Source organism: Leptopilina boulardi, unplaced genomic scaffold (assembly GCF_019393585.1).
Source record: "Leptopilina boulardi isolate dan_hultmark-lab unplaced genomic scaffold, ZJU_Lbou_2.1 LbouV2_38, whole genome shotgun sequence".
Lineage (NCBI taxonomy): Eukaryota > Metazoa > Arthropoda > Insecta > Hymenoptera > Figitidae > Leptopilina > Leptopilina boulardi.
In genome coordinates, this window is record NW_026137951.1 from 4790355 (window position 1) to 4818179 (window position 27825).

The 27825-nt window shown below is 28.5% G+C and overlaps 1 protein-coding gene across 1 annotated transcript in view; it reads right to left on the bottom strand.

The window, feature by feature from the left end:
- Positions 1–319: 319 nt before the first annotated feature.
- The window catches only part of LOC127287991 (uncharacterized), a 34027-nt gene continuing 6521 nt past the window's right edge, over positions 320–27825 (bottom strand). Inside the window, exons 2-3 of the mRNA XM_051315162.1 lie at positions 15420–15838; positions 320–7764 (exon numbers count right to left, since the gene is read on the bottom strand). Of these exons, the coding sequence (XP_051171119.1) occupies positions 7585–7764; positions 15420–15838 (599 nt within the window). The 3' untranslated portion in view covers positions 320–7584. The remainder of the gene's footprint in view (positions 7765–15419; positions 15839–27825) is intronic.

Here is a 27825-nt window from a genome sequence, read left to right on the forward strand (position 1 = left end):
ACATCAGTAGGATATTTAAACCACTGGAAGCAAATGGATATCCATAGGATGTCCCAGGGATATCCTTAAATATATTCGGTGCTGTGAGGGTATGATCTATATATTTTTATAGAGATTCAAATTAATAGAAAATAATTGATTATTACGTTTAATTATTTGTTAATTTATTGTTACTTTGTACTGCCTCCTAAAACGAATCTATCCTTCTCTCTAAAACAAAAAAGAAACTTTGAAATTGGACCAATAGTAATTTTACTTTTTAATTTTTTTAAAAAACAGTAATAAATATATGACAAATGGAGAAATAAAAACAAGAATCTTATATGCTTTCGGCGTGTTCACATTTATTTAATAAAAAACCAAGTACAATAATAATACGACAACAATATAGTTGTCGAGTAATCGATATCGTAACATTACGATAACTATAAAAGTGAAAAAATCTGTACAATGAAAGACATGCGGGTAGCGGAGAGATGCCCCTGTCCGTGTTTACATAATTAATAATACGTTTCATTGTTGGACTTCTAACCACTTCGCACTTTTGTTTTTAATAAAATTCTTGATTCGAAAAATACATCGACTTAATAGCGGACGTAAAAACGATCCCTTAAGATTCGGAACATGGGGAGCAGAGGGATAGGAAGAGGAATTTATAATTACAAGAATAAAAAAAACTGAAATATAAATCAAATAATATGAATAATACAGTTATTCATTTAGCACGTAAAATTATAATAAAATTAATAACATGAAAAAAATGTCATAAAATAAAATAAAAGTAGCAATAACGTATTGTCTTATAATGACTTAAATAACACAGCATCGTATGATTGGGTCCTGTGGCTTTGCGCTTTTTCTTTATAATCTCTCTTTTCCTTTCTTAAATAATAATTTTGATTCATATAAAAAAATATTTTTTTTTTTTATAACGATTTTACATTTTCAATTATACAGCAATAAGAAACTTAATTGTACATATTTATAAAACTTTTAGTGCGTAGAATTTGATTATTTTTCAAAATCAAATACAAAATGGAAGTAAATAAAAAAAAGACTGATTAAGAAACAAAAAGAGAAATTAAAAAATAATTTGAGATAATGCATTGCGCATGAAGAAAATGTTACCTTTTTTTTAATTCTGATTTTCATCTCGGCCAATAGCGTAACTATTATAAAGTGGATTCAAAGATCTCCCTGCAAACTGAGCAGAAAAGATATAATATATTTACTATTATTTATGATGTAGCTCAATTAAAAAATGTTGCAGGTTGATCTTTTTTTTTGCTTTTTAGTTACGCCACTGATCACGGCACCATTTCTAATTTACTTTAGGAACCAAACAACGTCACCTAGACGATTTAAAGGCATTAACGGGTCATAACATTGATTCTTAAAAAAAAGTATAGGAAAAAAAAACGAAAGAATAATACAACAGAACAATCGTATATCCGCAAAAGGGAATTGTTTATACGATACATTATCACGTGACCGCCGTTCTTTTCAATTTCTCGTAAACAAATAATCATTAAAAAAATAATAAAAGAATGTAGCGTCTCAAGTACATGCATAAACACTCGCAAATAACGTTTCCTCTTCGTTATTTGGTCACTTCTTTGGATTGGTCAGCTGGACGAAATTTCGTTTCGATATACATATATTTTTTTTCTTTTATACATATATTACTTTTTCATATTTTTCTTTCTTTTTCAAAATTGATAATTGCAAAAACAAAAAAGAAACAACAACAAAACGGTACATAGTCCAGACTTTATCACAAGGCAATTGCGAGCTTACAGCAGCTTGAGAGCAAAACCAGCTATAAAAAATTTGTTTATTATATATGAGAAAAGCATCTGTGTTTACTAAAACTTGTTGATGTTTTAAAATTTAAAGCCAGCGTCGCATGAGAGAGAGCAGACAATTACATTCTTTTTTTATATAGAAATTCAAAAACAATGAACAATTTTTTTTTCCTTTCAATCGTTTAATCTCTCTCACTCTCACTCTCATTTTGTCTCTCTCTCTCTCTCTCTCTTTTCTTTTCTATATTATAATCGAATAGATCACGGCGGTCAATGGTCCATTTGGCTACAGGTAACGCATTACAAAAATTACAAGGTTCTTTAAAATTGGGAAATAAAAAAAAATAGTTCCTATTGCGATCCTCGACTAAGTCTCACTGGGATTTTTAATTGAATAATTAAAAATAATTTTATAATAAAAATAGTATTCGTTAGCTCTTATAAAAAAAGAAATTTTTAATCGTAGGTACAATATTGATTCTGGTCCCAAAAATTTTTTTGCGCTAACTGACGAGAGATATGGTTTTTAAATAAGTGCACTTTGATATTAAATTGCATTAAAAATATTTTGGAGTAATTTAAAAAATGTTTTAAGTGAAAATTTTTTTCATTACTGCCCATATCTTTTATCAGAGATGAAGAAAATTTTTTTCTAATTAGACATATCACATTTTTTTTTTTTTTTTTTTTGTTAAAGCGCTAAAGGAGACAAAAGTCGAGAGATCGAATAAAATGAGTCAAGCAAAAAAAAAAGACAATAGAAACTATAAACTAACATTACTATTCCCTTCGATCATTCTGGCTCGAGACGTGCGTGCATGTGTAAGAGTATTGCGATTGGCACCATTGAAATTTGAGAAAAATTATCATTGAGATTCCTTGACACATTTTGTGCACGTTGATACGCATTTTTTTTAAAAAAAAATACATATTTATGGCAAACTTAGACAGTCTGAGCAAATAAAAATTCTTTTTTAATTTTAAACATAGTAATATTTATAAAGAATTAATTTGAGTTTTTCACGTGAAAGTGTTTTTTTTTGGAGTATATGCTAATAAAAATGAGCCTTTTCTCATAGCCGTGGACGGCATTTCTCATTTAGCGAGATCTCGTGTTTAACAAAAAAATTCCCAATATTTGTAAAAGAAAAAAAAGAAAGAAACTTTATAGAAAGAACATGGGAAAATATCATCAATTGGTTTTTATATAATTATAAAATAAAAAAGAATCTTTAGCAGATACGAGAAATGCATATTATTGGCAGTAAAATGGTGCGGCGCGAGACGAGGCCCAAATTAAAATACTGACAAAAGAAGATCGAGTGATACCATTCTAAACATGTACTACAATAATTTATTACTGGGACATTGAAAAAAAAAAGAAAACAAATGTCATAGAGTTTGTTTTCATCGCTAAGGGTAAAGTAGGATAAATTCGCGTCTGCGCAGAAAAATCAAAAATGCGATTGATGATCTTATATTCTGCGCAAGCGCGAATTTATCCTACTTTATCCTCTGTGATGAAAAGAACGACAATGAGAATAGCATAATTGAACAAAGGTTTTAAAAATTTATACGCAATTAACATTGTCGCTTTCTTATGACGGTACAAAGCGGTAAAATGCTTAAAATGAAACCAGAAAAAATCTCAATCTCAGCAAATACCCAATATCGTAAAAAGAATCTCTGTCTGGTAAAGACTAGTCGATTACCTCTTTAACGCAGGAGTAATGTTCAACTTAACTGCGACGATACAATACAGCTAATAATCATCAAGTCGATGATAATAATAATAATAATAATAATATAATAATAATAATATAATAATAATAATAATAATATAATAATATAATAATAATATAATAATAATAATAATGAGAATCGTAATAATACAATAATAATATTATAGAAGTAAATTAACTAGCATGAGCGCCAATGCTCTTCGTTTTCCGAATTAAGAAAATACTCTGGTATAAAATGGTAGAAACATAAAAATATATATGAATAAGTAAAAAAAAAAAAAACATAAAGAAACTAAAATTCTTTGAACGAAAATCGAAGGGCATTGGAAGTGCAAGCTCGCGTAACAGCAATCGACTCCTCCAAGAGATCATTTGAAAGGTGTGTTTTAAAATTAGAATTCTGATTACAAACTAAATGCATATATTGTAAAATATAATTAAAAAACACAATAATAAATGCAAAATACAATCTTAGACTCTTTCACGTGGTTGAGAGGAATTGGATTGGGTCTAGGGATGGTTTTTTTTGTGGTTTTTACAAATATTCGTATGATTATTCGTCATTATAATTAGATATTTATTAATAATTACGAGATCACAGTGACGCTTTGACGCGCGGGGATCTCGGGTGGGCGGGCTGCTGTCTTTCGTCTGTAAACTTATTTTTTTTTTTTTTTTTTTTTTTTTTTTTTTGAAATATTGAAAAGAAATTTCAGTTTTCCGCATAACACCCAGCTATTCAAGATAATCGGTGGATATTCTGAATATCCGGCTGTTATGAGGGATTATTTCGAAATTATATGTTTAAAAAAAACACAGCCTGCCCCCCACGATCCACATAGTCACAGTTACAGCTTATATTCCACCTCTTTGTTTCATCTTCATTATGGACCGCGCTTTTGAAAACCTTTCACAAACGCCTCTCTATAAATCTTGTAAAATTTGCCTTATATGGCGATTTGACTCTCGTTTCATTCAAAAAGTTTCGACTTTTTGTTATTCGAAACAATAGTTGGTATTTTTTTTCCAAATATATCATTTAAAATATATATTTCATATATATTTCATATATTTATGTCTTCCATATATATATATTTATATATTTTTTATCAATGTTTATCAGTAATTATTCATTCTTCATATGGCTGACTACTAGCTACAAATAATTACGATTCTATTTCATAAAAAAATAATTAAAAAACAAATAAACATTCGGCACCGTGATTATTAACGGGCACGGGAAAAGCATTAATATTTACATGCAATCTGTTTCTCATATTTAAAAATTCATCTTAAAATTTCTTCAGGCCTTCACAATAACCTCCTTCCTACTTTCTTCTGCTTATTTCTCTAAAATCGCGTCTATCATATAAAATAAGCAACTTTTGGCCTTAGGGCCACACATTTTTTTTTGTTTGTGCGTCGTATCACCTTGTGCAATATAAAAAAGAGGATTACATTATTTTGGTTGAAGAAATATAGTGTCTCAGGACACTAATTAGATTTCCTATTGCTATAAAGATCAATAGTACTTGCTTTTTTTTTCAAATATATCACTCTTTTATTTCACAAAAGAAATTGAGATTAATTTTTTTTATGTGATAAAATTTAACGATAAAAAAATTTTAAATTAAAAAAAATTTTAGTATTTAATTATTAATATGTTTATTTAAATTTTCGAATAATTAAAACTTAAAGAATTTAATAAATATAGATCATATTGTTACAGAAATATGAAAGAATATCTTTGGTGTCATCCTTGATTAAAATTCTCAATTACTTTTATGTTTTACATGAAATATTATTTGACCGCGACGATTAAAAGAGCGATTTCAGGCTCGTAGATAAAGGGAATACGGAAGTAGATATGCTATCTAAATAAATACTATGACTATACACACTGGAATACTCATTAGCGACAAGTATATTACGGCACAAGTAAGAAATATAGAAAAATAATACAGATAGAAGTGGATTCATAATAACCATTTTTGCGGATTATTCATAATGACCAACTTCTCAACGATTGTGATTAATGATTCAAAAAAAAAACAATAACATTTTTCGTCTAATTGATAATTAAACTTTGGAAAACTGTTTTTTACACCGAATATCTCTTTGATAATCATTAACAAACGTTGTGAACTTCATCATCCTGATTATTCTCTGTTGCTATTGTACATTCCCATTTTGATCCTCAGGATCAAAATTCAACAACTCTATATGTAATAAGGAAGAAGAAATGCTAAAAAAAATCCACCAACTTGTTCAACTTGAGCAAAAAAAAAAATTAACATTGAAATTTATTATCAGTTCTTATGAACTATTCTTCTACTCTTTTCTGTAACAAAAACTAAATATGAGCAAATAAAGTAACTGTATTAATTTCTTACAATAGATAAATCTCCTAATAGTTATACATGAGCCAATGAAATTACTTTCATAAATACTAAGACTTTCATATTTAAAGATAAAGGTTTTTTTTTTTGATAAAGAAAATAATAAAAACAAGGAATATGTAGAATAAAAACAGAGAAACATTATAGTAAAAAGACGCCTCCTCCGAAGTGCTATAATAAACGTTCAACTTGGATAAGAACGCTTCTAAGAGCTAAGCTACCGGAGATCATTTGAAAACTGTCCACGGGTCTCGCAGCGAGCCAATCATATGCTGCGATCCTCGATCTATCGATTATCTACTTTAATTAATTAAACCGCGACTTATTAATGATTTAATTACTGTAGTTGCTTTTTATACATTAAAAAAGTTACTCCTTCACGTTACATTTAAATTTTCTTTGCGATTCCTGTCCTTTAAGAAACAGGACTGAATTTTATCCCCAAAAAAATTATAATGCTCTTACGAGATGCACGAAATTTGAAAAAAATTATCACAACACCTCATAAGTTTATTGGTAATTTATTTGTCTTATGTTATATATCTATTTATCCCTCGAAAAACACAGAAATATTATAATTTCGATCAATTAAAATTATATCACGAATTATCACATAGTACAAGAATTTTAAAATAAAGACAAATTCATTAATTACCATATATAGGTTAAAATTTTTTTCTCTAAAACACAAATGTAAAATTATATAATTTTCTAGTTTCGAGTATCTCGAAAAATAAATTTCACGTGAGTGAATAATTAAGTTTATCTGACAAAAACAAATTCATTTACATTTCATTTAATATAATATTAAACTTTGTTGACTCTTAAACTGCATTACCTATAAAGCAAGACACGACCTTTTTTTTCTGTTATCACCATATACAATAGCACTATCTTATTTAATTCTCTTTATTTATCCATAATGAGATCATAATTTGATTATTGAGTTAAGTTCTCTTTGGAACTCGTTCGTAGCTTCCCCGTATCCCTTTCCGGTCCGATAATCACTACAAAAATTTCTAAAATCACTCATGTTGTGATCAATACATCTAAAAAACGTTTGCTTTTCGTAAGATCACTAAGGGAGATACATGGCACTCTCTGGGCCTCAGTGAATAAGGTGACATATTTTTTTTTATCACCGCATATAAGAATGCAAAAGTAAAACAAGATATTAAAATATCTATCAACTTGTAATTATCTACTATCAACGACTTACAAGTGAAGATTCATTCAAGACAACACTATTTTCTCAAAAATTCATTGGCAAGAAATTCGAATTTTTAAATAGGTTGCTCTTGTATATTTACTGCAAAACAGTCATCAGCAATTTAGTACGTTGACTGGCAAAAATTTACAAAAATACGTCATAGGTATTAAAAAAGAAGTTAGAATTTTTGGGTTATGTAAAATTCCGATTCATCGGAATCTCAACCATACAAATTCTAAGTATTGGCCATAGGGCGATGGGACAAAATCTCTGTCTAGATCATGTACTAATTGGTTTTGGTGCGCATATCTCCGAAGATGACCAATAGATATCAAATGGCTCACAGATAGAGAGACACTTGATGCTTGTTGAATTGTGCCTATTTAATGCCTGTCATTATGGCAAGCAAAGATACAAGCAAGGTAACTCTATCGTAAACGTGACACCAGCCTCCAACCAAGGTAGAGAGCCACTGTCGTCCAGAGTGTTTCTCGAAGTGGTGCCGGGATCAACATTGATAAAATACTATCTGTTGACGACGAATTGTTGGAGTTGCTTATGAATGTCGAACCCAGCACTGGCAATCTCGACTTCTCCATTTCCGCATCCTGAAACATTAAAAATAACTATAAATAATTTTCATGATAAATTTCAGCGCTTAGAAAATGAAAACATGATTTATTTTCCGATAACTGATTTAAAATTCCAAAATCCATAATTGATAAAATCAATTTAATTCCAGAAATTCTATTTATTAAATCTGTCGTCGGAATGTTAATTTTTAATTTTCTTTCATATAAACAACTTATGATTATTTCCATCAGTCATTTTGTATATTAATTTACAAACTAAACACAGAAAAAACTTGAACTCATTTTTACTGTAACTCATTTTGAGTTCTTTATAAAAATGAATAAACAGTAAACTTTACGTTTTGAATGAAACTTTATTCAGATTAAGTTAGATGACCAAATTTTATAATTATTATGTTGGTAGTAACTATAGACTATTTAATAGGGCGCTATCTAATGATGAAGAAACAAAATAATTCATATGTAATGAATCCAGAATTTAACAGTTTAATTTAATTAATTTCAATTTTAGTTTACTTTTATAAATTTATTTTGTTTAATTTACTTTTATTCACTTTACTTCTTAATATATCCATTATTTTATTAATTTCATTTAATTTGAATTAATTTGAATTAATTAAAAATACTGATGATATTGAGTAATGAATGATAATAATAATTATAAATAATTAATAAATTATTCATGATAATAATTATTTATTTTTAAATTCAATTAATTACATATTTTTTGTTTTATTAAATAAAAGTAAATGAAATTAAATCATATATATTAATATAATTAATAATTTATGTACTTCTTAAATTATTTATTTTTTAGATTTAATTAGTGTGGTTGGCACTCATGCCTGTCAATTGTAAGTTCCTAATCTAAATTGTGTTTGTTAATTGCATCATAGTTTTAATTCATTTTTTTATGAATAATTAATTAATTATTAATTATTAATTTAATTCGCCAGTAATTATCAATTTATCTTTAACTCAAAATGAACCAGAAAATAAACGTATATCTACACAATTTAAATAAATTTCTTTTTGTTTTATTCAAATTAAAATTTCACCAATTCAGAGTTTAAGAATAAAATATACACCGTTAGTGTGTGGCTTAAAGGACCCCTAATACCTAAGTACTTCAGTAGCTTTTACTGAGCTGTGCAATAATCTTACAAAGTCAAAGTATTATTATTATTTTTTCAAGTGGAGGAGAAAAACAAACACGAAAAGTCGAGATACAGTTTACTTCCTAATTGGGGAGTATCCTAATTGGATCGTATTATATAGAACTGTTACTTATTTTGAGAGATGTTTTAGCAGCAAGAATTCTGTTCGTATTTTACAATAGTGTTATATTAACAGATTTCTTCAAGGATCATTAACAAAAAAAGTAGAATCTTTAAAAAAATTTAAACTATCTTGTGCGACGAATGTGCGACAAATGCGTCGCACATTCATAGTTTTCGATTCGAGAGGGAGTTAGATGAAATTAACAATTAATATTAATAATCTTGAACTTTATTGCAATGTATTTTATAATAAATATTTAATAAACATGATTAACAACAGCCTATTAACATTGAACTAAAAAGGTTTAGCAAAAAATGTGCGGTTAAAATATATACATTATGTTTTACGTTCACGATAAATATATATTATAGATAATGCAATCTATATAGATAATGTACACACGTGCGAATACAAAGGCGTGAAACGATTCGCGACGGTTCTCTTTGTTTTCGTCGTTCAGCCCCTACCGCGACTTCCGATTCTCGTTTCTTCTTAATCCGCACTCGGTATAATAATAAACTTGGGAAAGCCCAATCTCCGAAAGCGCCTTTATGGTCGACCATAATATCTGGTCACCGTCGTTTCACCCACACTCCAAACATTGAGTCCAGTCACACCGTATATAGTGTGAGAAGAGAGATTATCGTGCGCGTCACATTAAGGGAGAATTATTGCAATATAGAGAATACTCCTGAGAATCCTCCTCGTCAATTAATTGTGTCTTCTTGGAGAATTCGACATTTCTTTTCATGTCCCTCCCGTATCGCATCTATATTATTCCCCGCTATTCTTTACTTTTATGTTTTACCGTCATATCTTAAATAATATAGGGAGAGCTTTAATACAATAAATGTTCTAAATTTAAAGAATCTAATAAAAAAAAGATATCCAAAAGAAACGCAGTTATTCCCTTATCATTCTTCCAAACCCCTTCAATAAAGTTGAAATTTGTGTATCTTTGATATTAGTCATACTCCATGATAAGACCGCAAAGGTATTCGAATTTCAAACACATACATTTAAATACGACGATAAACTATTCTTTGAAAAACACTGAATATTTTACCACCGAGTTTCGCAATGTCGATACTACGATAAAGGACCGTCAAGTTTTAATGGCTTAAACGATATAAGTATATATATAAGTAAGCCATCTTTCTTGCCGCGCAGCACCGTTCTAGAGACATAAAGTTGTACTCAATGTTTACTACTTCGAATCGCACGGGCGCGTTGCTAATGCCTCAGGGTAAAACTATTGCGCAAGGTAATTACGCGTCTTACCAGTGAAATGGATCGTTCGCTAGCTCTATTTTGCCATAGATAATAGAAAAAAATTAAACTAGTACAAAACTTGCGGTTCGAAGATATACGCAGAAGCAACAATTGCGCACAACTCGATTGAATAACGACAGCTAAAGATGTTAAAAGATGAAATTATCAATTTTACAGTTCTAATGTTCCACTTTATGTGACTACGCCCAGAAAGAAATCCCGGAACGAAAATGTTAAGTACAAAAGTAAATTACACTCTGAAAACCAGATATACTCTAAAAAGGAAAATTATAGCTTTGTTTTAATCTAGTTAACTAATTTTTCACAAATCGATATAAAAAAAAGAAATCCTTTTTTAACACTTATATCCTTTGGGTGAAAATTACGCGTAAATATTCTATGGTATAGAGACAAGTTGGAGTTGCGTGTAAACAAACTCTGCAATAAAGGCCATTGCAAGTTTTTACCTTCTGATGTTTGTCTTTTTTTTTCATCTCCTGAACGAGGAACATGGTTAAGAGTAAATCATTGCTACATCGTCTAATGCAATCGAACAACTTCTTATGCAATCTCCTCAACTTTTATTGGCCTGCTAAGACTTAATGTCTCTTACGACAATACATTTCGTGTCGTATTCAATATTTTCTAAAAACTTTTCATTTATAATCTACGATATTTTAAATAAAGTAGAATAATTACATGAAAAAAAAATTATTAATTAAACTTAATGATAACGCTTAAGAAAATAAAACGGGATAATTTAATATGAAAGAAACATTATTCCTCACCCAGCGTGACTGGATTCAATTTGATAAAAATAAAAAAAATTTAGTTCAGACACTAGTTAATTTATAAATTAAAATTTACAAAAAAACTAACAAGAATCAGAGGAATGGAAGTTAGTAAACCCAAAAGAAATATAAAAATAAGAAAAATATTCTCAAGAATTCATTCCCAGGAGATTCCCTATGGAATTTTTCATGGAACTCTCGGGAGCTCCCGAGAATTCTATAGGAAATTTCTCGGGAGTTCACTCCCGGGAATGAAATCTCGATAGTTTCCCGGGAATATTCCTCACAAAAATTTTCCAAGTTTACTCAATTTTGGGAAATTTCTATGACATTGACAACACTGCTGAAGAGGGGGTATGGTGAATTTTGGCAATGCGCCAAATATATCGAACTACTAGCGTTATATGATCGATGTAAGGTCACAGGGGATAACAGTTGACCATTTAACCCTAACCCTTATTCTAAAATATTTGATCATTTTATTCTTCGGAATAACGTCACGAAATATTTTCCCCATCACTTTGAAAATGTTAGAAATATCCATATTATTTTCTAAGGGTTTATTTGATTTAAATGTTTTAATCTACAAAGTGCTAATTAATTAATTAGATAAGTGAAAACGATCATGATTAAAAGATGATAAAATCAAAAACTAAAGATATAATCCAGAGATATAATTCAAGATAATTTTCTTGGTGCACATGTTGCTATGCTCACTTAATTTTATGTAAGGGGATGTGGTAATTTTGCTGTTACATGCCCGCTTACCTCCCCTAATGTTCATATATGAGAAGTATGCAGTTGGGCTTCGAGTGACGAATGGGAAAAGACGAAAATTATTCTTGTAAATCCCTCGTTCTAAATAGGTATCTTCTTCAGTCATTTACATGCAGTGTTTCTTTATTTTCATTTTGTATCTTTTTTTTATATTTTTCTCAAACACTTTTGTATATTTAACTTTCAAAATATTCTACTATTAAAATTTTAAACTTTAATAACAAATAGAAATTCAGGCCCTAATTTATAATCATCTTAAAATTTCTTACTGATTTTAGAATTAAATTCAGAAACATTTGTTCGGATTAGTCCGGAAATTTTACGAAATTGATTCGTATTAGGAATCGATACGAAATCAATTAATTAGACCACAACAATCTGAATTTAATTCGATCAAAAACGTAATAGGAAATGAGTCCAAAATAATCAGGAATTTATCTAGTAGAAAATTCTAATCCGAAATGAGTCCGTAAAAATCCAAAATTACAAATGTTCAAAATCAGTAGGAAACCAGACACTTTCGGACTAATTCCAGATTTAGTCAACAAACTGTCTGGAATTTTAACCAGTGTATTGTTCATCAAAAACTTTGATAAAATAATATCAGACAAAACAAAAGAGAAATACTTTGTCTCGTTTGGTCGTCGTTGACATAAGAGCTTAATGGTTCGTATCAGAAAATTATTTACTCAAACTATAACCATCTTTTGTCGTGTTTAGTAAATCGAGCAGAAGCCGAGAAGCTTTAGACGCGTTGCATTTGAACGAAGAAAAGCTCTCTCACTGAAACAAGACTGCTAGAAATGCGTGTAATTCGTGCATTGGTTTAAGTGCCGCTTTCACGCTCGATAATTTTGCTCAGGAAGCGTTGGGGGAGTGAGACTTCTTGCACACATACACACAGTGGATCTCAGAGAGACACGCTATTGTAGTCAAAGCTTGATTAAAAGCCGTTTCGTGCGAAGAGATAATTATTTACCTTTTCACAAGAAGTTTAATTACAAAGATGCATTCACACTTCGGTTACGCTCGTTTGACTTAGAATCTTGCTTGCAACCGACTTTACTTTACTTTAAGATACCCTTTAAAGACAAGTGTAAGATAAATTGAGATTTTTTCCAAACTTGGAAAAGAAATCATGACTGGGGCTTTTAATTAATTGGAAAAGTTGTGAGTTTGAAGCGACATATATAGGAAAAAGGGGAATTTTAGGTGTTGAGTTTCGGTTTATTCAGTCTGTCTAAATTACCAAAAGTTTCATTTTGATCTATTGATGAATCCAACCACAATCAGTTAATGGATGAAAAGCATTTATCGTGTTTCGTAAATTTACCAAGTTTTGAATGTCTTCGGTAGCAGGTGAATATTCTCAATTACCATTGCCTACTTGTTGTCAAGGAACAACTACTTTACAGATTTATAACCTAAGGGAAAATTGGTCGATCGCGGAAAAGAGGGATTTCTTTAATTTCACGGATCTCTTCTTCCCCCTTCAATTATCGGCACTTAAACAGTAATAATTAGACGTCCCGGGATTGCTTCGAGCCGACAGATCTTTAAAGCGGATAGAAATAAAAGAGAGAACTATGTTCGTCTCTTTATTCCCCTGGCACTAAACAAGGGATCGAAATACTATGGATGGAAAGTAAATAAGAAATAGCGAGAAATTGAAATAATTGGAAGAAAATTTCAATTATCCTCTGAATCTCTTTCCGGTTAAGAAATCTGTTAAATTCTAAGAGCCAAAAAGTTTTAGGAGTTTTGTTTTAATTCTCTACTTTTTTAAATTTCAAATAGATTTTTTTTTAATGAAATACTTTTTAAATTAACTGAAGTTAATAAAGTAATTCTGCGTTTAACTTCAATTTTATTTTCTATTTCTAATAGTTAAATATATATTTTTTCATATTTAATAACGGGTACTTAATTCTAATTCATTTTACCATGATTTAGCAAGAGAAATGGTAGTATAGCATGAAATATTTCAATTATTTTTAAAGCTCGATGCTATCTGAGTAATAAAGTTGAAGTAATTTGGCAAAAATTTTTATGTTAATTTTTGCTAATTTCATTAAAGCTAAGTTTTGTTTCCGATTGTTGGTCACTTTTCCCAATCTACCAGTTCCGAGGACTATTTTTTCCAAAATAATGCATTCCCAAAAAATTTTTACCAAAAAGAAAAAAATCCAATTAGGTTTTTGCCAAAATTTTTACCAACAACCATTTTTTTTTATCAAACTCTCGGAATCAATTAATGGAATCCAATTAGTAATATAAAAATAATTTAAAACAATTTTTTATCACTGTTAATTTTAATCAAATCATCAATTTTTTATTCATTTTCCGCATTATTTCCATTGACTGTGAATGTGCGACAAATTCATCTTTTGTTTGCAATTCGCTAGGTCTGCTATACTCTTAATTCCTCCATCTCAGAAGAACTTCAAGTTAAAGGATTGATGAATCAGATAAATGAAAATAAAATAATTAATATGTCAATTATCAATATAAGATTTATTAACACGGATTATTAATGTAATTCGATCAGGTCATTGAACACAAGAGACGTAGATAACGATTTTGATAAAGTGCGAGAGCTACCACGGGACTTGTATCGAAGGCTATATTTGATGTCTTAGTGAGACAAGTAGGGCTGATATTTATTGTACTCGAGGGATCAGGGAAGTGCGATAACTAAACTTGCGCTTACTCGTCCAAGTTCGTGTCCCATCTGAATTGTAGATTATTATCCAACGTCGAACATCGTAAACGAAATTTAGAACTAGACGTTTTTTTAATTTAAATTGTTATGATTGGAGAACTCGTTAATTTGCTGATTGAAATAAAATGGAAAATTGGTCATTATTTTCAGAAAACTATGTTCCTACGTTTAAGTAATATTGAACTTATTTTGCGGGGATATTATTGACTATATATCAGTTATTGCCTATTTTATTTATTGTTCGATTTTAAAAGGGTAGAAAGAATCTTTATTTAATAACACATATAAAAAAAGACGGTATAAATGGAATTGCGAAGTACGAATGGCAAAGTGAAAAGTTGCAAGGTTTACTTTAGTGTCAGACCCCGCGGGACGTCGTTGAGCTCGTTACTGCTTTGTACTTTGTACTTAGATTTTACTATAGAGAATGAGAGTGAGAGGCAGTTTCGTGTTCCAACGTCATTTGCAGAATACTACTTGGTTCGTGCGTGCTTGCATTTGTTAAAGGGCCTTCCCACTTAATGTGAGCAAAGGGTGTTTACAAACTAATAATGGAAACCTACGCAGTAAATGGAATGCAAAGTATCAGATACAAAACTGTTACAGTTTAACTATGAAACCGGAAATTACTCCAGACAAACAACTTAGGAAATAAAAGTAACTTACTACCTTAAATAAACTACTTTTTGGTCATTACGTACCATATCTTTCCTAATGTGCAAATAACATCTAATAATAATTAGATTATGAAAAAATCGAAAAGGTTCTCTCGTAAAATCAACTTTTTGCCCATTTGTACTTTGTAATAAAAAAAAAACCCCGAATACCTTGGTTCTGGCTGCATGAAAGTCATCAGCGATGTTTCTGAGATTAGCGCCAACTGTGACCCATTCCCTCTCTTTGAGCGTTGTACATAAGTTTAAGTGACCTGAACAGCAAGAACTATTGCATTTTTTGGAATCCGATGGACCTTTGTCAGGGATTGCACTTTCGGATGTTAATCGACGTCTTCTTGGTTTTGGTCGTGGACTTGGTACTGGAGCATTACATTCTGGAAATTGAAATGCTGCATCTCGTGTTGGACTGTTTGGTGCCGAGACAGTTACTTGAGGCGTTGGTGCTGGAAGTTGTTCCACAGCTGAGAGCACTAAGTCTGGCAGTGGCAATCGTGATAAATCGGAATCCACCAGAACAATAGAACGCTCTCGAGATCCAGGGATGTCACCTGATCGACGTGGTAACCGATCTGAAATTAGACAAAAAAAATAACATATAACTACTCAATTTTAGGTAAACAAGAAATAAAGTTGATGCGTAGTTTATAGTAGATAAATAATAAAAAAATATCGGACTTTAAATCACTTCTCTAAGGAAATACTTTATAAGTGAAAAGATTAATTTATCTTATTAGCGATAAGTTTATCGATATAGGAACAAAATTAGACCATATCTGTACGTTTTTTTTTTTACATAAATGATGATTGCATTTGTAAGGATGCGAAAAAACTCGATAACCACGACGTATGACCTCGCGATAAGAGGTGAAACAAAAAAAACTAAATTAGATTAAAAGTCCCGTTGACAGTGCTGAATTCCGCAGATCCCTTTTTACTAATTAGATATAGAAATTTTATAAGATTATTATTATTTATATCATTCCAATTTTCTATAAACAACACCAGACTCATTATCATTATACTAGACATTTAAGGAAGTTCTCTCAATTATAGTAATAATACTAGAATTTTGGTATTGCTTTAAAAAAAATGTAGTTAAATTTTTAGAGGGCTAGGGAAGTTATGTTCAGACTCAAAATTAATTATTCTATAAATCTAACTGAATTTTATTATAAACATTAAATTACAAGTTTATTTAAAAAAAAAACAGAAAAATAATTTAAAAATTCGGTTAAGAGTATGTAGATAAATAAATACTTAAAACTTTTATTTGAAGAATTTTTTAAATAAAACTACGCAGTCTGTAGATCGTGCGACAAATTAATTTTTTTTACATAGTAAATCGCAACAATCATAGACACATACACACATATAAATTAAAAAACTATTGAAATTATCAGTAATTATTATAATTCTGTTTTCTAGAAAAGTATGAATTCAACGAGGGAGAAAATCAGTATTGTAGCCTTGAATCACGAGACCACAATGTGGTGATTCTTTGTTGCGGTTATAGAGGCTTCCTTTGAAATAGTTGTGTTAGTAATAAAAGAAGTTTCTTTATAAATATAATTGTTTTTATTAGTTTTATATAATCAATAATTAAAGTATGCCCTATTTTAATATAAAATAAATCATTAATCAAATATTGTAGAGAAACATTGAGGCGAGGTTTGTGCAAGTTTGAAAATTTCCACCTTTTATTAGTGCTAACATGACAATATTGAAAATTATAAAAATGAGTATATCATCTAAATATACTTATTTCTTTAATATTTTATAAGTCAAACAGTTCACATTCACTACATTAACCGCAATTTATCTTTATATTATAATTTTATTTTGTAAAATGAAACAATTAGGAATAATAATCTAAACACGTAAATCGAACTATAATATCGAATATATTTATTATATTTTTATTTTCAAAGAAAATATTAGAAATATAGAAATAGATTTATTAATTTATGTAACAAATACCGTCAGAGCAACGCAGTACCGATAGCGCGAGCGCGCCATCTGTTGGTTTTCAAAACAAACACTTTTCACTCTCTATAACTATTATAGAATCTATTCTATATTATTCTATATTATTATAGAAACTAAATTATATCTAGAAGACAATTATCTTCTAGATTCTAATAGTTAAAAAATTTCATTCAATCAATAAGTTATATTTAAGGTCAAAACTTTTTTAAATTAAAAAAAATAAAGTAAAGTTTTACACATTTATAAAATTGTTACTTATTATTATTATTTTATTATTATTATTATTATTATTACTACTATTTGCGTTATATTCATTGATTAACCTTCTATAAATTACAATGTGAGTATGATTGAACGAGCTGAATCAGACTTTCTCAAGGTTGATTCAAACGTGTGCATCAATCTTGAACTGAGCTTGATATCTAGTAAGCTTCAAACAGTATTATACATTTTAGCTTAGAACGGCTTTGCTTCTACTCTCCCATCTAGTATCAACTAACACACTAGCGAAGCCTTAATTAAGCTTGATTAAGCTTAATGCACTCGTCATCTATTTTACAAGTAGAAATTGTTTTTAAAAATTACTATTTTATTGTGCAATAACAAAATAATTGTAATATCACATTTACATCTTTCCAAGACAAAAAAATAGTGTTAATTTAACACCAAAAATTCATTTTTCATATTATTTTCATCTACTTCAAATGTGCGACAAATTAGTTGCACATTCATAGTTTGCGATTCATTACAATTTTTTATCAGAAATATCAAGAATATCCTTTTGTTGTTGTTTATGGATATATTAATGTCACAAAGCTTATAACAGGGAAAAAAAATATTGGATCTTGGTAAGTATACTTATATAGTAATTTTTTTTTTTTTTTAAATGTGGACATAATATTATTTATACTGTCTATTATTCGCACGCGGGGCGTGTGTGACAAAATAACAATTCCCTATGCGCCTCCAGGTATCATTGTCTGTTACGTACTTGCACGTGGTGGCATCCTTGACATTTTGAGTCCGCGCGCAACTCTTTCACTTGTGCAACGAGGTTTACCACATCGTCACCTATATTCGATCAACTATATACTATCATGAAGTCCAATCCGATGAAACCACTTTTCTAAGCTTGCAAAATGTACATGTTTACGTAGGCATTTCCGAAGAAAACACTTTCGCACTTTTCCGATAAAATGTCATAAGTCACTCTCTTCTATTAACGCGTATATTATCTTATTTATTATTCTATACCGACTGTAAATATGGATAAATCTTTACTACAATTTTGTTTTTCATTTATTCTTATTACTGACCACTTGTTTTTTTTAATTCAGATTTAGAGAAATAGAAATAGTATAGCTGATAAAAAATTGTTTACGCACAGCTGAAAATATTTTCTTCCCAAACTTTTAAGATCTGAACTATCAAAAAACTTATAAATTTTTAATTAGAGAAAAAATTTTTTATTATAAAAATTGTCATGAAAATAATAATTTCTGTATTATTCTTCGAGAGAGATGTCAACAACCGTAATGTACTCGTAAGAGAATGGATATAAAAGTATATACGTTACTATATGGATAATATTGCGTTATAAGTGTAAAAGCATAACGTCTTATTTATTTATGCTAATGAAGCATTGATGGTGAAACAAGTGAAATAGCAATAAATTTGTGAGATTGTCAGATTGTTAAAATATTAATATTTTTTATATTAGAAGACATTATGCATAAATAATTATAAATAAATTTTATTTTTTATTAAAAATAATTTATTCCGCAAATAATTATTTTTTTTGCAAACAATTTTTATTTTTAGCTTCAGTTTCCGTTTCTGTGTGAAATTTATCATAAAAGTAAAATGAATTTTTAAGACGTTTTTTGATGTCCCTCGTACATAAAAACTAAGTGTTTATGACACATACCTTATACGTGTAATATTTAAACAGCATTTTATTTCATTTTAACCTTCTTTTTGATGTTTTTGGTAAATGAATTTTCGACACTTATATAAGTTTAAAAAAAATAATTTAACAAACATTTTAACGAAAAAATAAAATACTACCCATAATTTTGTCAGTAAAGTATAGTAAAAAAAAAAGGTTCAAACTTATTGAAAAGAAAAAATAGTACGCAACTACCGAGCGTAAAAAGTTATTTGACCATATAACATATTATAGACTTGTATAGTGAAGCGAACCAAAAACTGCAATGCGCACGTGGCATACATCCACATGCACTTGAAATTTACGTGTGCATTGTGTATATTACACACATTTGTATACACATATATGTATGCACAAAGCCTTTTTACTACGAAGACTGTTAACGTGGTAGCATATGCGAATACATGAGTCACATCGATCCTTTTGTACGTTAGCGTAATACAGTTCGTTAATGCTATTATCCCTGCAGAAAATTCATATTCATTTACACGTTCCCAGGTGCGAATTTTCAGTCTGTCTAACTTTAAATAAACAGTCAAATCAATTCTAATTTTTAAGTATTAAAAGTGATAATAAAATAAAATTAAATATATATTATATATCTTAGGTTGGTTACACTTGATATGGAATGACCCATATATATATATACCTATTTTAGTTCTGATTTTAATGTCAAACCCAGCAGCGAATTGACGTGGAATGACCCATATATATCTACCTACATTTTGGTATTAAAACGAAAATAACCTCAAAATTTAAGGTCCTAGGTCTACAGTACAAACATAACTTCAAAATTTTAGAGCATAGGTTTTCAGGATTCAAGACCTTAGTTCAAACATAACCTCAATTCAAGGACATAGGTCAAGGGACTGTTGGGTTCAAGACTATGTCCGACAAACATAACCTTGAATTTTCTTAACCAAGAAACGAACATAACCTTCAAATTATGATAAAATTTTAATAATTATTAAAATTTTATCTAAATTTTAAGGTTGCAAATATTAAAATTATAATTTTAATATTTGGAAGCATTTAAAAAATTAAACCTTAAAGTGGTTTCCCGATGTCTGGAAAATTAAGAAATTAATATCTGTGCACAAATTTTCTTATAAACTAGAAACCGGATTTCTTGGGATTATTATAATTCTTCAACACTTTTCAATAACAAAATTAGATCTTCCATTCATTAGATTCTTAAACATCTTGAAAAAGAATAAATTTTGTTATTCACAACAACTTAAATCACTATTGACATTTTTTTTCAGTACATTAGCCTCAGTGTCATTTTCTACTTTCAAAAACGTGAAGAAAGTTACATTTGCTTTGATGTAGCATCACTTTTCAGAGGGTAATGGTACATTTTTAAATATTAATTTGCTTCCGGCGGTTTGTACATCCTTAGAATATCCTGAGGATGTCCAAGGAATATCCTTAAATATCCGGTGCTGTGAGGGTTAACTAGAATTGCATTCTTAACAGCATCCGGATATTTAGGATATTTCATGGACGTTTTAGGGATACCCGGAAATTAGTATATCCATTGGATGTCCCAGAGATATTCATAAATATCCTGAGAACATCCCACACTCAGAAAAAAGATATGTTTGAACCAAATGTACCATTTTTTTATATTTACCCAATTTTTTGGTTAGTTCAAACAAAATTTGTTTAATTCAAATAAATATTTATTTGATCTAAATAACTGTTTGGTTTATTTTAATAAATTTTTTGAACAAAGAAACAATTTGATTGAGCTAAATAAACGTTTGGTTTATGCAACCAAATGTTTGGTTAACTGTATATCAATGCATTTATTTTGTTTATTTAACCAAAATTTGGTTGCTTCAAACGAATTTTTTTCTGAGTGCACAGATATCCTAATTTCCGGTTACGGTTAGTACTTCCCTGGGACATCCTGTAAAATCCGTTGCTGTTAGGGATTCTTTTTTGTCAATAAAACTCTAACAATATGCAATTTAATTAAATTGAATTTTAACTAAAATTCACTATACTTATTTCACTGAAATATTTCTGCTTTTAGTTAGTTATTGTATCCGGATATTCAGCATGTCCTACGGACGTCCTAGGGATATCATTTTGTCCAAAAAAAATTAGGATATCCGTAATTTTCCATAAGACTACTTCCATAAGTCGTCCGCATTCTTAATTAACGATTTTGTTAAGTAGATACTACTTTTATGAGACTATAATCTATTATGCCCTTCTCTTCATATAGCAGACAAAAGAAAGAAAAAAAAACAACAATAGTACATTAAAGTATGAGAAGCATGAGTATATCAATAACGCATTTTCGAAGAATGAGCTCACTTTCTTTAATTTATTATTTCTACAATTTATGTAAGATTCATTTTATTGTCAAAACAATAATTTTTTATACCTAGAGAAAGTTTTATACATTTATGTATGTTTGAAGCTGTCATTAAAAAGAATAACATATATTTTTTAATAATAAAAATCTTATTGATTGAGATACATCGTAAGAATTAAATTACATTTTTAACATTATATATACTGAATTTACTTTAAAATGTATTTATGCGCATATATTTAAAACATCATTGAGAGTTTTTCAACTGTAAAAAAAATATGACAACTGATTATCTGTTGTCATATTTAAAATACAGTGCGATGTTGAATAAAACGCAATGTGTTTAGCATTGTCACTGCGTACGTGAACGATCGCAAATGTATATATATGTATTTTAACATGCGGTTTAAAGCATGCTGAACTACACAAAGAACCTATCTCAAGGCCACAAGAACTGCAGCGCTCTAATACAAGTGAGAATATATGTTGTTGAGTGCACGAGCAGAGTAAAAGTGCTTCACGACACGCGTATTACCATCCATGCCTCAGTACTTATTGCTCGTGAATCTCAACAAGCATCTATATGTACATATTAGTCACTGCACATGTGTATTAATTTATTAACCATTTTTACTGTTTTTATTATGTTCAAATATATTTTCATTTTAAAAATTATTTTTATACTAGAATTAACGTAATATTTTTTAAATTAAATATTGTTATTAGATAGTATGTAATGTAACCCTGACATTCAAAAGAAATTAAACCAATAAGAAAGAATTATTTCGATCATTAAATACATGAATTAAAATTATAAATCATACTTCTGACAAGTGTTTAATGATCTAACCTACACTTTTTTCAATTTTTTTATCGCTTTTAATATAATGAAAGAAATTATTTAATTCTTTATTTATACCAGACAGTACTGTTAGTAATTGTCAGAGATTTTAAAATCGCACATTCGTCGCACATTCATTGTGAATGGAAATAATGTGGAAAATTAATAAAAATTACTGTTGAATTAATTGAATTAATATTAATTTTCATCAATTTAAACTCATTTTCCACATTATTTCCATTCACAATGAATGTGCGACGAATGTGCGATTTTAAAATTTCTGACAATTACTAACAGTACTGTCTAGTATAAATAAAGAATTAAATAATGTTCTATACAATTTAAACACTTTTTTACTATTAAAACTAATATAAAGTCTGAGGTTCTTAAATTCACTGATAAACATCGTTCACTTTAATTATTATTAATTACAATTTAATTTAACACAAAAAAATGCAAAAAATAATCATCATTTATTCAATTTAAAATTAATTTTCATTTATTTCCCACATTATTTCCACTCACTATCAATGTGCGACGGATTGGTAACAATTACATATGTTCTGTAAATATTTTTAAAATAATTTCTCAGTTTTCATTCAATTTAAACACTTTTCTATGAGAATAATAATTAATAATAATTTAATAAATTCAACTTAATTAAATAAGAAAAAAGGAAAAACTAATCATTCAATAATTTATTTAATCAATTCAATGTATATTTTCATTTATTTTTTACATTATTTCCACTCACTATGAATGTGCGACAAATTCGTTTGCGAATCCTTGGCGGATCGAAAATTATGAATGTGCAACGAATTCATCGCACATTCATAGTTTGCAATAATTTATTCAATTCAACAGTAATTTTCAATTATTTTCCACACTATTTTCACTTACTATGAATGTGCGATGAATTCGTCGCACATAACAGTACTTCTTCCCTTGTTGACTAATTTAAGAAAATCATAATTCATTTTAATGATTAATATTTTTTTAATTGCAACTTAATTTAATGCAAAAATCAATTCAATTTATATTTTCATTTATTTTCTACACTATTTCCACTTACTGTGAATGTGCGACAAATTAGTTTGGGAATTCGCAATTTGTAAAAAAAAGTTTTCTTTTCCTTAAAGTTAAATTAAATTTATTTAACAGCACTGCTACTCGTAATTCCTCTTTTGGCACTTAAAATTCGTAAATTTACAATCGGTGTGAGAATAAAAAAATAATGTTTACAATATCATGAGGTTTGAGGTTATGTTATGACATTATTAATTACCAATCATTTTTTTTTCATTATTAATGTAAAATCAAAGCAAAATTATTTTCAAAGATTTAAGAAAATGATATAACGATTCGATTGTCCGCTACTGATGAGAGAGAGACGAGTTCTTATTAATTACATACATACAAACTGAAAGTGTGAAACGTACTGGGCTAAAACTAAGCAGAAGTGAAGTGTTATTTAATTACAATGCTAATGTGCAATATTCTGCAATTGTAAATTTCCCTTTGTAATCGTGCAATGGTAATTACTTATCCTTTGTACCTAGCTGTTTTGTAACGCGTCGCACATCCACATCTAGAGTCAAAGGTCGAAATTACATTTCAATTTCAATTGCTTTTGATCACTTGCAAATCTAATACAGCGATCTATCATGTAATGAAAATAAATATATGAAATAACTGTAGGCAACAATTTAAAACAATGTGCTTTTTGTATATATACTACATATACAAGAAATTTTTAATTCATCTCTCTCTCTCTCTCTCATCCACAGCTGCCAATTGCATATATATATAAATTATCAACTTTTATGCATCAATTCTGAAAATATATTTTCGATGAAAAGTCTGATTAAATATCACAATGAAATTCATAATTCACTACAATGTCGATATTTGTTATTAATTAATGTTTATCAAATATGTATTTATTGTTAATTGAGAGATGCGCTGTTTAACCTGTGGTTTTAATTAATTTGTTGATTTTCCCTCTATATTTACCTTCAATAAACACTGACCTTCAGAATTTGTCACTTCCAAAATTTTTTTTTATAATTATTTTTTTAACTTAAACATATCTTAAAATATGTAATATTTATAATTAGTAATATTTATTTGCTATTTATATAAAATTTAAGAATGATTTCAAAAATTATTGTATTTATACGATATTGCTATTACAAGTGTACACGAGTTGTTTACCCCTCACTTTTATATTTTTTTGAACTTCAAAATTGGTTTTGGATATCAAACCGCAGTAATTGATACATTTACTCTAGCGTATCCCAATATTCGGAACACAATAAAAGTGAACCCCGTAAGAAGCGTATTGGTTCAATTTGATACGCCACCATCATCCCAATTCAAATTACACAGTTGTCAAAATTGTATTAAATTTTTTTCTTTCTAAAATCAAAATTTTTATCGAAATAAAATAAAAAAACAATAAATTTTGAAATCCATATGAAAAAATACTTTACAGTTAATGCAACTGTTTTTAATTTAATTATAACTACACTTTCAGAATTTTAGTATGGAGTATTCTGACAAAGAAATAAAAATTGGAAGAAATTTTCAATAAAATTTGTTATTTGTTGAAACATATTGGTAATTTCATATAAAAACTTAGTCAATAATATCATTTCGCTTAAGGTTTTATATTGCATTGCCTACCTCTAAATTCACATCGCCAACATGATTTCAGCGTTCTTCCTTATTTGCTACCATCATGCGCATGGAAAATTGAATCGGAAACTTTCTTCCCTACCGTATTTCCAATACCCTACATTTCCGGTGAAGTAATACGATTTTCTGAATTCAATATGCATCGTCCTATATGCATCACTGCACAATCATTTATTGGTAACCCGCTATTATTTATATATACACATACATTTATTACTTCTCAACTTGAGTTATATATTTCTTTCTTTTTTGAGTTTAACCACGAGGAAGAAATGTTGAATTTCCATAAGCGCAATGAAATTACATGATTTAATATTTTTTATATATAAACTATATAGGCAAAAATAAGAGTACTCAAAAATAAAAAAAAAATCACGAACATTTACATTATATTTCTATTCCATACATTTTTCATATAAAATTATTTTTTAAGTGTTCCAACAATACGTTTTTATCTTTTAATGTTAGAAAGATAATTTGAAATAAAATAATAAATATACACTGTACAACGAAATTATGAAAATATATTTACTCCATGTACACAATATACGTTAACATAACGTATAACGTTATACTTAATTCCGAATTTTCTCAGTAGAGGCACTGCCCTAATAACACAAGATATCATGGGATATATTGATAATATCCCGCAGATATCCTAGGGATGTCCTATGGATATCAAAAGGATCTCTTAAGGATATCCAAAAAATCGGCGGTTTGGATATCCAAAGGATATCCATAAATGTCCTCCAGATATCCCATAGATATCGTCAGGATATCCCACAGATATTTTCAGGATATTCTCAGTATATCTTCTGGATGTCAAGAAGATATTCTCAGGATATTGTTTTTAAAGTCATTATGAGACTACGAGTGAGAATATTCTGTGAATTAAATTTTATATAAATAAAATAAAATGCAACTTGTTTTTCGAGAAAGTTGTTTAATTTGAAACATTATTAACTAATTTTTTTCTCATTCGTGATTCATTCCTTTATTCATATGCTTAATATTGCCAAATCTTCATTTAAAATAAATTAGAAGCTCATAAGATTTTTGTTTTTATTATATTATTATTCATTATATTAGCTTAACAATTTTAATCTTTAAAAATATATGTTGAGATATTAAATATCCCGTGAATATCCTAAGAATATCCCACGGACATCCTAAGGATATCCTGCGATATAATATCCAATAGATATTTTGTGAATGTCTTAGGGATATCCTGTGGATATCCTGTTGATGTCCCACAGACCGGCGGTTTGGATATCCCAAGATATCCTGGGGACCATTCTAGGATATCGACCATTGATATGGATATCCTAGGGATATCCTTTTGTTATGAGGGTGCGGATAAAATATGCTACGAAGAAAAATCGAATTTGTATAATTAGGATGATAAAGGAAGTATTCAGGAATGGGATTACGAATAGCAATTTGAAGCTATACATTCACTTAAATAAAGTTTTTAGCTACTGGTTGACTCAAAAAAATTGTATCAGTTTCACAGATTTAGGTTAGCACAATTGTTTCGCTGGTAAAACTCAAAGATAGATTTTTTTTAAAGAATACACAAATTAGGTACAAAAATTCACTATTCTGATTATGTCCTGAGAAAAAAAGAAGAAAAAGTTGATAATTTCAAGAACAAGAAGATTTTTTCAAAACGCTATGCTCAAAATATACCATAATTAACACGAAAGTTTTAGCCCAATTGTCACTTAATCTTATACATTTCATACTGACCCCAGACCACAATCTATATAAGCTGTAACTATTACAGTTCAAAAGATATTACAGAAAATTTATGCAGTATATCATTTAGCCCCACTCCTTTCTATACAGATAATCGTGAAAGGGAAATTCATGAATAACTTATTTCGTAAATAATTATATTCAAATAGTAAGAAAATAAAAGCAAATTTTTTAACAATTATATTTTTGCATTCATTGATTAAATTTATCCCATTGGAAATTTTATTCAATATTTCTATTATTATTCAATATATATTATTGGAAATATTCAATTTTACTATACAAGATTATATTTACATGAATACGCATTTTATATAAATTATATTATTATTATTATTATTATTATTATTATTATTTTTATTGTAGGTACTATAATTATTGAATAGTAAAAGTGAATTTTTTTCTACATTGAAAAGTTACCTTTTTATAGAAATAAGACAAAGTGAGAAATGAGAATTGATAATTATTGAGTATATTCAGAAAAATAAGATGTGAGAAAGAAAGTGTGAGAAATATATAGTAGTGAATTTCGCGTTACTTTCGCTTATGCAATAATTTATCAAAGGAATATTTATAAAACCACTTTGTAAATTGTAAAGAGAGTGAAAGCGCAAATAATTAAAGCATAATGAGAAATGTTTAAAAATATGAAAAAAATTAAAACAATTAACTTTATAGTATTAGTTCTTAAAAAAAAAAAAAACACTTTTGATATTTTCTTTGTAGATGATGTAATCTTAAATTATAACGAAATTTATAGTAAATTCAGTGAAGTAGAATAAAAATTCAAATTTTTCGTCAAAGTGCAAGGTTAACGACATTTAACGCTATTATTTATTAATAAATAAAATCAAATTAATAAAAACAATTTAAATAAACAAAATTCCAAAAAAGCACTCTTATTATTGATCGAAGACTGATTCAGAATTTTCACAAAATTTTTTGGTGTTCACCTCTATGTGTTTTTAATTATATTTTTGTTTGTTCTATGAATATG